At 42.7% G+C, this 13,995-nt stretch overlaps 2 protein-coding genes across 5 annotated transcripts in view; one reads left to right on the top strand and one right to left on the bottom strand.

Annotated features, from left to right (window-relative positions):
• Positions 1 to 13,995, top strand: part of lrba (LPS-responsive vesicle trafficking, beach and anchor containing) — a 222,475-nt gene that overhangs the window by 121,859 nt on the left and 86,621 nt on the right. For all 4 annotated transcript variants that reach the window (XM_061828985.1, XM_061828986.1, XM_061828984.1 and 1 more), the window contains 2 exons: positions 87 to 230; positions 2,154 to 2,290. In XM_061828985.1, coding sequence (XP_061684969.1) covers positions 87 to 230; positions 2,154 to 2,290 — 281 coding nt within the window. The remainder of the gene's footprint in view (positions 1 to 86; positions 231 to 2,153; positions 2,291 to 13,995) is intronic.
• On the bottom strand, positions 2,307 to 5,019 carry mab21l2 (mab-21-like 2). Its single transcript, XM_061828989.1, has one exon. It carries the CDS (start codon positions 4,211 to 4,213, stop codon positions 3,134 to 3,136), a length of 1,080 nt encoding a protein of 359 aa, XP_061684973.1. The 5' UTR covers positions 4,214 to 5,019; the 3' UTR covers positions 2,307 to 3,133.

Below are 13,995 nucleotides of genomic sequence, written 5' to 3'. Positions count from 1 at the left end.
TTTTTTATGCGGTAGTTATTGCAAAACGTTCGAGAACCACTGTCACTAAAGCGTTCTAAATTCCTGGGCGTGTTCTTACTGTGCAGTGTCTGAAGAAGACGTGCTGAAAGGCAAGCGCTCCATCAAGAGTCAGGCTGTGGCCAACCAGAACTCTGAGAGCGACGCCTCGCTGGACGCCGACGACGACACACTGTCGTCTCTGGAAGAGAAAGAGCTCGAAAACTTCACTGGTACGGAAAGAGGAAAGAATGGCGGTTATCTAACACCATACCTGCCGTTCAACATTCATCAAATGAGCTGACGCTGATATTTCGAAACTCGTTTATAGCTTAGACAACCGAAATATTAGAAAAGGGTACATTTTAAAACATTCTAATCCATTTATTTTAGTCCTCATACATTATATTGATTCATTAAACACTTAGGAAAGTGCTTTTCAGAGCAAACATTTTGGCTTGAGTTCTACATTACATTGTCTAGTTTCTGGAGATGGTGAATTTTGCATTTGCCTCAACGTTTTTTAAAATTTATGAAATATTTCAGTCTGTATCGTGCATCTCTTCGAGGTTCCCTTTTTGAATGAACCTACTGGACTAAATTAAGCTTTTGACACGATTTATTGAGATGTACCTGTACAATACCACGAAACAAACAAATAAATTGGGAGGGCTCTCAGTGGGGTTGCGTGATGGTTGTCTACCACATGCAGGGCTTTCTAGTTCAACATTTATTGTGACATCTGTTCCTAATATTTCGACCACCTCGTGTAGATTCCTAGTATGAAAACCTACACAGTAACATTAAAAAACAGGGGGAAAAAATCTCTGCAATATTTTTAAAACGACAAATGTTCCTAATAGACGTAGTAGATGTTATGCAGAGAAGTCTAAAAAATGGTGGTGGCATTTGGAGTTACGTATTGATTGTCTACCATCATGCTTTATGAGCTATTTATTTATTTTTTAAAGAGCTGTCTCTGTTTTCAGCCTCTCGTGTCACTAAATAAGATGACCAAAATATTATGTAAACCTACACAGTAACAAAAAAGAAAATGGAGAGCGTGATAGTGGATTTCATTTGGGCTCTAATCATTCTTACATTAGCCATAGTTTTAGTATTGTAGTTGTACTGAAAGTGGTTCCTTGTATTTAGCCCCTGTCATGCACCCACGAAGTGGTTAAAAAAAAATAAAATAAAATCTGAGTGCCTCATGCAGTGCTTGGTGCCCGGTGGCATACTTATTGGCTGTCTGCAGGAGTTTGAACAATGCCTTCTGCAATATTCTAATATTCGTTTTAATTCGTTTTAGCATAAGAGGCTCCAAATACTAAGCAGTCTCTTTTGGTCATGCAATCACAATAATAAAAATAATAATGAACGCATTCTTAAATTAACACAAAAACGCACGATTGTAAATGCACTTTTTTTTTTGTCTCAGGTATGGCGCAGGGGTACCTAATCAAATGGCCAACTGTGCGCGCGCGCGCGCGCGCGCGCGCGCGTGTGTGTGTGTGTGTGTGTGTGTATGTGTGTGTGTGCACATTACATTACAGCAAGAATTATTAAAAGTGTTGAGCAAAAATCCACTCATTCGATTTTAGGCTATTTTGCCGCTCATTCACATGAAAATACTTATAATTAATTAGTCAGGTAATGCGATTGGTTAGTGTAATCCGCTTTATTGGGGGCTCTATTAAAATCATACACAATAGGATTATGGTGGCCCTTTTTTCAGTAGCTTTCTACTTGGTTTGAGTGAATGGAACATATACCATGATTATTTATGTATTAGTCATTAGTCATGGCGTGTGTGTTTTTACATAGAATTGACGTACATATTATGAACACGAACCTGGAACAAATATCAGTCTGTCAAAAACAGTTGTTTTTTTCACATGAAAACATTTCGAAAAATATTGTAGGCTCTTCAAAGCATTTTTTTTTCAGAATGATAATTTTGTTTTGTGTGTTTTAAATTGGTCTTCTTTGATTTTCACAAATTGCTTCATGGCTCTCACGGGTTTAAGTACATTTCCGCGCGTCCTTTACGTTTTTAACAGGCTACCTTTCGTTCTTTTCTTTGCTCCAATTCACCCCCTCCCCCGGTTTGTTTGCAACGTGTGCGCGCCCCCCCCTCCCGTGGGCACCCGCAGGCCCGGTGAACGTGAGCACGGCGGCCCAGCTGGTGGCTCCGGCGGCGGTGGTGCGCGGCACCCTGTCCATCACCGCCTCGGAACTCTACTTCGAGGTGGACGAGGACGAGCCGGGCTTCAAGGCCATCGATCCAAAGGTAAAGCAGCGTTATGGCCACGGTATGACATTATGGTGCTACGCTTTCATGGGCCTTGCTTTGCAAGTTTGAGGCACAAATATTGCATTATAATACATTTATGTTACGATCAATTCCTAAATGTTATTTTTGCCCGCGGTAAATTAGAGGGGGAAAAAATCTTAACACTGAAGCAAATTGAGCGAAAAAACACTTCAATTACAAAAAAAAAAAACCATGAAGTGATTATGAAAATACACATTTAATTTGATTTTTGTGGCGCCACAGGTTGCCCCTTTTCGTTCGCTGTGCAGTCCGCTGCATTCAAATACGTTGTGAGGTTAAAATGGATTCATACTCCCAAGTGTCAAATAAACATTAGAAATGCTGAATTTCAATGTTGTGAGGGTAAAATAACCACTTGGCTGATATATGCATATTGTCTTCCATTTTTGTGCAACGGAAGTTAAAATCCTATGAAAATGTTTAGTTGAGTTTTTCTTGTCTTTCCCCAAATAAATGAAAACAATTTAAATCACGCCACGAGGCCTACATTTTAAACTTGCACCATTTTTATTAACATTAGTTTTTTTTCCTCTCCATGAAAAGAAAATCACCTTGGCACGTTGCTTTCATTGCATTTTTAAATAAAAGTTCTTCTTCTTCACTTGGTGAGAACATTTAAAAAGGAGAACATATCTACCTTTTCCTTCTTCTGTCGCCCCATTTTTCGCTCCAAAACCACAAAACGGTGTTTTTCTTTCATTTGGTGTTGTCATATTGATATCACAAAACAAAAGGAAAACAAGAGCCGGGAGTTTTTTTTTTTTCTTTTCTTTTCTTTTTCTTTTTTTTTTTTTTTTTTTATAACTTGTCCAAGCTCTTGGCGTTGGTGAGGATCTCCCTCGCCAGCCTCCACGTCTGCTTGGCGGCCGCCTCCAGAGCCGAGTGCGGCTTGCCCTGAAAGAGGTCCAGGTTGGGCAGGAAGTAGTGCGGGCATCTGCGGCACTGCAGGCAGGAGATGAGCTGCAGCAGGATGCCGTTGAGGCGGTCCCCCAGGCACGCCTCGTCCCAGTCGGCCTCCCTGGGATGCTTCTCGCACTCGTACAGCAGCAGCGTCTTCATGTGGTAGCTGTTGAGCGGCTGGCCTGGCAGCTCCAGGTGGCGGTCCCGCAGCGTCTTGAGAACCGACAAGCACTTTTTGCGGCAGCCGGCCATGAGCAGCCTGTTCTCGGCCTCGCTGAACTGCAGCACCCACGCGTCGCTCTCGGCCGAGCTCTGCTTGCCGGTGAGCGAGTAGCACTCCTTGGAGAGCAGGTTGAAGCCCTCGGCCTTCACCTCGGCCACGCGGTTGGGCCCCGGCCAGGGGATGTGCGCCGCCGGCCACTGCGCCGCGCTCCGGGGCCAGATGCCGGTGCACTTGAAAGCCGGCGTAATTTGCACCACGTAGCGCTCGCGGATGCGCAGGCGTACCTCGCTGGTGTCCGCCACCATTTTTACTACGTCGCGGTAGCTGCACTTGTCCACCGCCTGGGCCACCAGCGTCTGGAAGCGGGAGCGGATCTTCCGCGCCGACAGGTACCCGGACGCGGTGATGAACTCCACCCATAGGGACATGCTGCGCTTGCGGCCGTCGCTCAACTTGAGCACGGCGCAGCCGGGCAGCGAGCCGTCATCCACGAAGTTGAAGACGCCCATCTGGTTGAGGTAGAGCACCACCTCGAACTCGTTGGGGGAGGTGACCTCCATGCCTTCGTAGCGCGCGTCGATCTCGCTCAGGGAGCTGATGAAGCGGGGCTCCTGCACCTCCACTTCCTTCAGCACGTCGGACACCACCTTGCACACTTCGCGGATGGTCTTGGCGATGGCGGCCTTGCGCGCCTGGCACCGCTCGCCGTGGTACTTGTTGAGCTGGTACACCAGCTTGGCCTGCGTGGCGATCATGTTGGGGCACAGGTCCGGACCGTACGCCGGGGAGTCGCAGTAGGCCGACGGATCCAACGCTTACCGGTGGTGCTGGTGGGGGGAGACGATAAGCAACTCCCCCCCAAAATAAGTTCCTGCTCCCACCTATCAGCTCTACAAAATCCCACTTCGGTGGCGGTGGTGCTGATTTAACTCGCTCATGGTCCTGCTCGTTGCCGTCCGTGCACTTTTATGAATGGCACGCCGGAGCGAGAGTGGAGGAGGTCCAGCGAGCTCCTGAGGCGAGAGTGAAGGCAGCTCTGCCCCGGTGCAGCCAATCAGCGACTGCCGACCGGGAGAGAGAGAGAGAGAGAGAGAGAGAGAGAGAGAGAGAGAGACGCACACGCAACACGAGTGGTCCATCACGAGCTCAACTTCAGTGTCGTACACTAAAAAAAAAAAAAAAAAAATTCGTATGTTAATGACTTTTTTTTGTTTTCTTCTACCGCAACCTCATAACTAAAAGCTTACATTGGTACTTCTTTTTTTTGTTGGTAATGTGTTTTTAACTGTCATTTTACGTAGGTTAAAAAAAAATAATACAGCTATGCACATTTTGATTGGTTTTAATAACTACACATGTGGTTGCAAACTTTTTATACCGTGTACCATCCCAAAATTATTTAGCTGGAATGACCAACTTCATAATGCAGTAGAACAGTGGGGCCAAGTGTTCACCCCCCCCCCAAAAAAAAAGTACATTTACTATTTGTTCGCCATTGTAGCATTATGCAACATTTCCATTCTGCTTAAATTTAGGAAAATAAAGGGAAAAAACGATTCAATCACAATGTTATTGCACATACAAGTTAAACAATTGTACCTAAAACAAAACAAAACGTTCTTAAAGATTAAATTGAATGGTATTCTACTTAAAGTTAAACACAACTGAACAGAGCTTAAGCATAATTTACTCTAACTTCCTAAGTAATAAAATGAATGGACTTTATGCATAGCTACAAGCTTAATTTTGATGTGTTTAAGTGTATTTGATGTTTTCAATCAAAATTTTGTATTTAATTAATTCATCCACATACCTCTAGAGGGAGTCTGTGTACCACTACATTGTAACTGTACCACACTTTGAAAGTCACTGGATTACTTTTACAATTGACATCAATGTGTACTTGAAGAAAACATTTAAACAAAAAAAAAAATGTTACATAGGTAGGGAACGTCTAAAATGTTACACTTAAGTGATAATTGTAAATCAATTCACATAGTTTTATCTATTTTAGTGATACTACCTGGCATAATATAGATATGCTTTCAGTGGGGAAGAACGTTACTATAATGTTTTGACTGAATTTTATTTCAAATTTCAATTCAATTTTGACATGCAAATGCATCTGGTTCCCTCCCCACTGTTATTTTTAAAAATTAATTTCTACATGTTAAAGTGAGGTTGCAACTTCTTTACGACTTTACGACTGGACCTCGTGCTGTTGCACTGAGGAAATACATGTGTGTAGCTGATGTGACATGGGCAGGCTCACTGAGACGTCGTCGTACACACGCACGTACATGACGATGCTGCATATGCCTACACGTTGCAACTTTTCGAACACGTCCATTGCATCTTCAATGACAGCCGATGGATACTATATGGTTGCAGACAACGTCACTGTATCCCCACTGAGGGTCAACTCCTGGTTATTTATTACTTATTAATAACGCAGTCATGCTGCTTCACTCACTGCCACTTTGGTCCGACATTTTGACGAAAACCATGCGATTGTTATGATTGAAATATTAAATATAGGTCAAGAACCAGGTTCTGCCTGCTGTGTGGAAAATGTCATTATGAGATTTCGCAGGCTACAATGCTGACGATCACAGATGAGGGGGAAAAACATACTGTAATTTTATGCATTCTTCATTTTTATGTACTCATTTTTCTGTTTTTAATTTTTTGACAATGCAGACTGTGTTTTCTCATCTGTTCTAAGAACAGAGAGAATATAAAGTAGCGTATTGGAAGATTCGCGAGAGACCAGTCGTGAGAGCGCTTCTTCCACTGAAAGCCGCAGAGATGTCAGAAAAAAAGCCAAAGATTAATTAGTTCTCCTTTGCTACACACACACTCTGGATTTCGTCAGTGCCTTTTTTCTTTCTTTTTTTTTTTTTTTTTTTTTAAATACTGCCACAAGACTTAAAGCATTAGCAGATCATTCTTGATTAAATTTGTGCCGTTCTTTTGGAAATCTTTTTAAGTAAAACTACTCACTTTGATCAATTGTACTTAGTTATGGTCATTGGCATCAAAAAATGCCACACAAGTGTAAGAAAAAGTTAACCACCGTAATGTAAACAGAAATAAAGTTCAGTCAAACCTCGGTTCATTTTCCTGTAATTTATTGTTGGACCATTTTTTTCACCTAAATTTTGTCACGGTTCTCGTTCGTGTGACTCAGCCATTCATCTCCCTGAATCAATGAATGCCCATTAGAAGCATTTCGAAAGTTACAGTATGTGTAGAGGCTTCAACAGATGGCAAAGCATACTCCACAATGCAAGCTTTAATGAACCACCCAAAGCAGTAACGTACCTTATCTGCTCTGCAACCCCCCCCCCCTACCTCATCATGCCAAAAGTCAGACCTTCAAATTGAAGATTGAATTGAAGGCATGCAGCATGTTATCACAATTTAAATGTCTCCCTCAATAAACAAGCATAATATTTTGTGTTAGGCTAGGCCTCTTTCAGGTACCTTGATAGGTTCAGACCTGAGTCTTCGCACTTTCCACAACTACTGTGTGGCTTTAAATTCACCTATCTATTGAACCTTATGCTTTCTCATATTAGATTAAACCAGTTTAGACCGTTGCATCACACAGGCAAAGTGCTGAGACATTGTTTGGCTACGTCACGCAACCGTGCGAGTATGTAGACTAAGACAGGATAAAAGTAGGGAATAAATTAGGGGACGACAGACACTCTCCCGCCGCTGTGCAGAGACGTTCTCCCAGTGCTGTAATTTCAAGTCTTCTGGCATTAACCCTGCTTAACTGAGAAAATGGTAGGTAATGACAATGTCAGGATAGCAGACACAAAAGAAGATCCAGTGGAAGTTCAGACAGAATTTAAATGCTCCTGCTGAATAAGCAAAATAAAGTGTGGCAAAACGTATTTTACTGGTCAGCTTTTATTTCGAAGGCTTAACTTTTGACAGGACGTTACACCAACGCAGCCCCAACTTGTCAGTGAGCAGACCGTGAGGCTTACTGCCTTGAGTCATGAAGAAAAGTTTGCATTCTGGAATACGTCTTGGCCTCTGTTCAACCCTTTTTACGCATTACAACAGAAAGTTCCAAATGCTGTTCATTTGATAAATATGGCCAGAATCTTGGCAAGAATTTAGGAAAATTGCTCACACCTTTACTGTACATGCCACCAAGAATATTCAATCAAGGTAAAAATAACTAAAGAAAAAAGAAGTCCAATTAATCCAATTCATTAGTAATTTATATTTACTTAATTGAACTTTTTATATACAGCTACAGCTAGTCTCAATAAAATGTGTTTTTTTTTTTTTTTGGTCAATATTTTGGTACGTCTGGCAGGGATTAATTGGATTTACATTATTTCCTATGGGAAATATTGCTTTGGATTTTGTATTTCCATTTTAGACTATGGAATGTGTTATTCGTTTATTTACTGCTTGAATTTGTCGTAATCAACTAACTGTCATGCTAATGTGCAAAAAAGTGAATCACTTTATCGTCATATTAGTCATCCACTTTCTGTAGTGTTCATCCTCGCTGCGGTTGTAGGTGTGCTCGAGGGAATGCGAGTTGACTTTGGGTGAGAGGCAGGTTGCTCCCTGAACTGGTTCCCAGCCAATCGATGGGTAGATGTAGAAGTAAAGTAATACTACAGTAACTATTTTTAGGTTAATTTGTAGACATTTTTCTATAGGTGTGATCTTGAGTGTGAATGGTTATTATCCGTACCTGAGCCATATTACTCATATTGTATGGCGCAGCCAATGCCATGCAGTAAATTCAATTTCCTGTTCTATGGCTATCGTCATACTTCCCAATTTTAGCCATTGGAAAGTCCACCGTAATAAGACAAATTAAAAACCCAACATGTCGTTAATACTTTAGACACTGGAGAATCTGATTTTTTTTTCATTTTCAACTTTAGGGGTTAGAGGCGCAATGTCCAAATGTGGTGTTGGACAGTAAAATGGAGAAGTACGCTGGGGGGTGGGGGGGGTAGCGTGGGTGTGCGACTGTTTATTATCTCACACGGAGCTCCGAAGGAATAAATCGGCACGGGCTTGAGAGGAAGTGTCCAAATATTATGAAGGGCAGGCTAACTGTAGCTTAGCATAATATATGGTGACACAAAGGTGGGGGATTCTATAAAGACATAACGGATCTGTTCTGGCCCTTGTACACCCTCGCGATAGTCCAGATGCTACGTGTAATATCTGCAGTCTGCGTTACGATGTTTAGCATTTGTTTGGTTGGGATGGCAATTGAAAATACTCTAGTAGAAGAAATCATGGTGTTGAGTAATGACTTATTCAAATATCTGTCTATTTTCAAAATGCAGTCTGCATGCCAAACAGGCTGTGCGGTCACCCCCTGAGTCCATTTTAGCCAATGAGAAGGAAGTTACTAGTGGAAAAGCCATGATTGCATGAATTAGATGGTACAGCTCAGCTTTTGTGTGGCCTGTGCATGTTGGAGCGATGTCACGGCGGCTGACAGGGAGCAGAGCTAGTGTGTGTAACTTTATAAATTTGTTCACAAACTGTGCAGCAAAACATGGAGGCAGACGATATAACAGTACTCACAGGCATATATTCTTTATCCTCAGTGGAAAAATTACAACTGCAGCCAACTGAGCAGTTGTGTGTAGTGGCAGGAGGGGTTGATTTTAAGTCATGTAACGTCCTTGGTTTTGGTTTTCCTTTTCGTAGTACATTTCCCCTCCAAGTGGTCATCTAGCTACTGTGTGTATATTTATAATAAATAGAATGTCCAGTAAAGACAGATTTGTTTAAAAAAAAAAAAAAACACACACACACAAAATGCTATCCAGTTAGTGTTGTGGCTACAATTATAGGGGGGCAAACCCAACGCCCCCTCTCCTGCCATGAGCTCTGAACAAACACGCGTCAGATGTGTAAACAGACATCCTCAACGTGAAGTGTCAGGGATGTTCGTTTTCTTGCGCCAGCTGCTCCCTCCAAAAAGAAAAATCATCGCAGGCGACTAATTGGCGGACGGGGCGAAGCATCTGCTCGGCAGATAGGTGCTCGTGCGTGCGTGTTTGCTTGCAGCAGAAGCGAGCGCACTCCGCGTTTAGATCCAAAGGCATCAATATTGCATGCGTTGTTGCCGAGACCCTCTTAGAGGTTTCTAATACTGACTGAATGAGCAAGTGAGGATGGCCGTTGCTGCGTTTTGTCAAGATGTGTCGAGCTGATTGAAGTTTGTCACATAATTGGGATGAGAACTTCCGTCTGGCAAACTGGCAGTTTCTTCAGGATGCTTTTTATTCCCATGATGTTTCAAAATACTGCACAAATAAATCCCAGGAGTCTAGCTCCCTACAATTGTTTGTTTCCCCACCGTGCTAGGTTCCACCGTAGTTGGTTAAAATGTAAAAAAAGGAAAAAGCGATTGAAACTTCACCTCTGAATTTTATTTGCAGGATTAAATCATGATGCGCAATTTAATTACTAATTTTTTTTGTGCATTAGTATTGAGTGCTATTTTGTTTTTTGCTAAACATTTTATTTTTTTGTTTTTTACGGGGGAGGCTGGAAAGTGTTGTGAGTTATGAGCGTGGTCATGGAAGGAGTTAAACTCATACTGTATGTCAAAAATTATATTCAAAGAAAATCAATTTAAAAATTTCTGCAAATAGGTGGATCCATGGGTGCTGAGCCTCAAGAATGTGGGGGTCCACCGTACCTTACTGCAACCTTTGAACATATGTTCTATTTAATTACTTAGAAGTAATAAAACTAGCAAAGACCTTGTGTTCCCAAGGGTTTATTACAAATATTAAGACAAACTATACATTTTTGTTGTACACCAAACCTGCATTCAAAAGTGTATTTCAAAGGGTCCGTGTACATTTCCTTGAAGGTCAGTGTTCAGTGAAAAGCGCCCCCCCATTGAGGAGACATTGCTAAGCCTAATTAGCGGGGCGGTGACGGCTACCCGGGGTGGACCGTGGCGCCTGGATTGATGCTCCCTTGCTCAGAGAAAACCACCTGAGTGTTTGGTAAAAAGGAGCAAACCGATCGTTACCCAAAAGCGGGATTGCCCTTCCTCTTTGCGATACACAACCCCCACCCCTTCATACGCCCCCTGGCTGCCAATCACAAAGAGTCATGGTCTCCGAGCGAACAGCCGATTGATTTTCCAGTTAGAGCCTAAGTAGTTTGTGCTATTGGGCTAACGGACAGGCTGCGCAGGTATGTCATTATCAATGACCCTGAGGAAATTGTCCCCCCCCCCCCCAACCCTTTGGTCCCCTGCTTTCTTTCAGTAATTCACCACGCTGGCCTCTTTTGCTATTTCCCCCATGACACAGAGCATGGTCCATGAATTGCTTGGCCGCAACATGACGACGACCAGTACGAAGACCTTTTATTGTCATTCGACACCCGAAATGTTTTGAAGCAGCACAAATACATAAATATTGGCAATTCCCCATTAGGAGCATTGTGCCACCACGTCCAGCGATTATAAGCGGCTCATCTGAACCTGGACTTGGGTTTCTGCATTGAGGAACAGAACAAGGCTATTCCAACAAATCCAATTGACTTAATGAACGGGTCTTGAGGAACTCCACTTAAATCTTTTCCTGACTGTTGTAACTGTGGATGGAGGCAGAAGTGATTATTGTGCAAACAAATCTGATGTAGTGAAAATCCCACCGTAAAGAAGGCATTTTATGACACTTAGCTGATCTAGGTATATATACAGTGAAGAAAATAAGTATTTGAACTCCCTGCATTATTGCAAGTTCTCCCACTTGGAAATCATGGAGCGGTCTGAAATTTTCATCATAGGTGCGTGTCCACTGTGAGAAAGATCATCTAAAAAGAATAATCCAGAAATCACAATGTATGATTTTATTTATTTATTTATTGGTGATTTTTTTTTTTTTTTTGTGTGATACAGCTGCAAATAAGTATTTGAACACCTGTGAAAACCAATGTTACAATGGTACAGTAGCCTTTGTTTGCAATTACAAAGGTCAAACGTTTCATGTAGTTCACCAGGTTTGCACACACTGCACGAGGGATTTTAGCCCACTCCTCCAAAGAGATCTTCTCTAGATCCCTAAACCTAACCCTATGGGGTGGACAGGTGTCTTTATGCAGCTAACGTCCTCACACAGGTGCGTCTGATTCAGGATATTACATGGAGTGGAGGTGGACTTTTAAAGGCGGACTAACAGGTCTTTGAGGGTCAGAATTCTACCTGATAGACAGGTGTTCAAATACTTATTTGCAGCTGTATCACACAAATAAATCGTTTAAAAAAGTCATACATTGTAATTTCTGGATTTTTCTTTTTAGATTCACTCTTTCACAGTGGACATGCGCCTACGATGAAAATTTCAGACCCCTCCATGATTTCTAAGTGGGAGAACTTGCAATACAGCAGGGTGTTCAAATACTTATTTTCTTCAGTGTATATGGACCCGGTTTTGTGCACCAGGGCCTTTTACAACTGTTCTGACAAATTTGGCAAATTTATATATTTTTTGTTCAGACTCTATTTAGCCACCATTTGATAGTTGTTGAACCAATTAGTCGATTATTCAATGTGTGTTCAACTTTACCATGTTGCAATGATGATGAGAGCATGATGTCGATTCATGGCCAATCAGTTTTGCATTAATAACATGGACCCGTGGAAGGCAGCTGGTGATGTGGAGGAAGGCTCCTCTTCGCAGGCAAGCTGCAGTGCCTTAAATCGTGTTATTTCTTCCACAAAAAAATGAGATTGTGAAGCACAATCACCCTCAAATATCACAAAAGCACAAGCTCTGTGCACCACTATCACAAGAGGCACCTGCTAATGCTGGCTGGGATCTTGCTAAATCCTGGAATACGTGAGGTCAAATGGGACAGCTAAGTTGATGCTTGTTGGATGAGGATGGCAGACAGTGCGCATCCACCGAGCTGAAAACAGTTGACAACTGTCAAACAATAGTCATAAAAGTATCAATGACGCCATCAACTAATCGACATCAACTCAATTATCACCACATTTTCCCCGACGACAATTCAAATCTGAGGTCGTTTAACCCCTACCATCCGATATATTTTAAACTTTTGCATGTTGACTGCGGCTCGGTCACTGCATACCGTCACCAGTTTTGTCTTCCTCTCTGCATTAAACAGTCACAAAAGTCCATCTACTATGTCCTACTCTGTTGGATTCGGCCTCAGTGAGAACTCGGGAATCATAATGCGTTTTGAATCTGGTTGTCTTTGAACACTTTGATTGTGCACCTGCGCATCACTTAAGCGCAGGCCTGCATACTGTATAGTGTAAATTCTAGATTATTGCCCCCCGGCTTTACACTACAAAGGTTCCAAAGCGGACAGACAAATCACTTCAGTGACTGGTAAGCAAGTTGGACAATCCACATAAAGACAACTGCAGTCTAAGGCCTCTTTTTGTGGTCATCTTGGCACCTAATGATGACTAATGTCTCACTTCGAGTGCTTCACTAGTAGACGAGTTTGACTCACCTCAGCTTCCTTGTTTCGCTCAAGTCTTAACAGCCGAGCACCATCGCACAAAGAGATGCTGCCCCCCCCCTCCCTTCATTGCACCTGAGCCAAGCCCCTCCATCATGCCTTGTCTCTGAGCTTGACTGGGACGGTGCCCCCCCCAACCCTCCCCTTCCTTTTGATTGATCCCCTTGCTCCATCATTTATTCCCCTCGGCTGCCGTTGACACCCCGTGTCAAAGGCGACACCGCCGGCTGATGGATAGGCCTGCTTAGGGATGCCAGCGCGCCTGGTACGCCGCTGATATTACAATCAGCACCTGTGTACCTGCTGTTTGCTCACTATTGGGCCCGGGTCAGCGAGAATTGAAAGATCGATTGTCCAAGCCGAGGCGTACGGAGGTGCGGAATTGTAAATAGACTCGAGAGTATCCATGAATATTTTTAGCGGGCTGTGGGATGGGGAAACATCTTTTCATCTGCATACTTAACTCCAGGAAGCCTCATGAATATGATACACTTTTAACCACACGTTTGTTGTCTCGAGCTTTGTGTTTGTGTGGCTTAGAGGACAATGCGACAGTGCTGAATTCCCAATTCTCCTTTGCCACTGGGGTTAATGATCCATCCAGTCTGCTTGAAATGGTCCATCCGTTGGGTTGTTACAGCACATTACACACCCAGCCAAGACTCAATCATAGCAAAAACAACACTGAAATACCACTTTTATTAAAAATAACATTTATTCTGATCCAATAGGCAATACAACTCTTACCATACAGTGCAGTGAAAAAGCAGGTTTGTTTCCTCGGCATATTTATCACACTCATACTTGTCTTCCCAGATTTGCTTCATCTCAGTCATAGTTTCAGTTTTCAAGCATGCAGTTAATGTCATACAACAGCATCTCAGTTGCCCAGACTCTGACTTTTCCACGCCACAATACCGTATTCATATAAGTATATATTTTTAAAGCCTTTTAGCGTTGGAATTGTTTGCATGTTTCCAATTGATGCCTTGCGCCACAACCCAAGAGCATT

Source organism: Syngnathoides biaculeatus, chromosome 9 (assembly GCF_019802595.1).
Source record: "Syngnathoides biaculeatus isolate LvHL_M chromosome 9, ASM1980259v1, whole genome shotgun sequence".
Lineage (NCBI taxonomy): Eukaryota > Metazoa > Chordata > Actinopteri > Syngnathiformes > Syngnathidae > Syngnathoides > Syngnathoides biaculeatus.
This window is presented reverse-complemented; position numbering and strand designations above follow the sequence as displayed.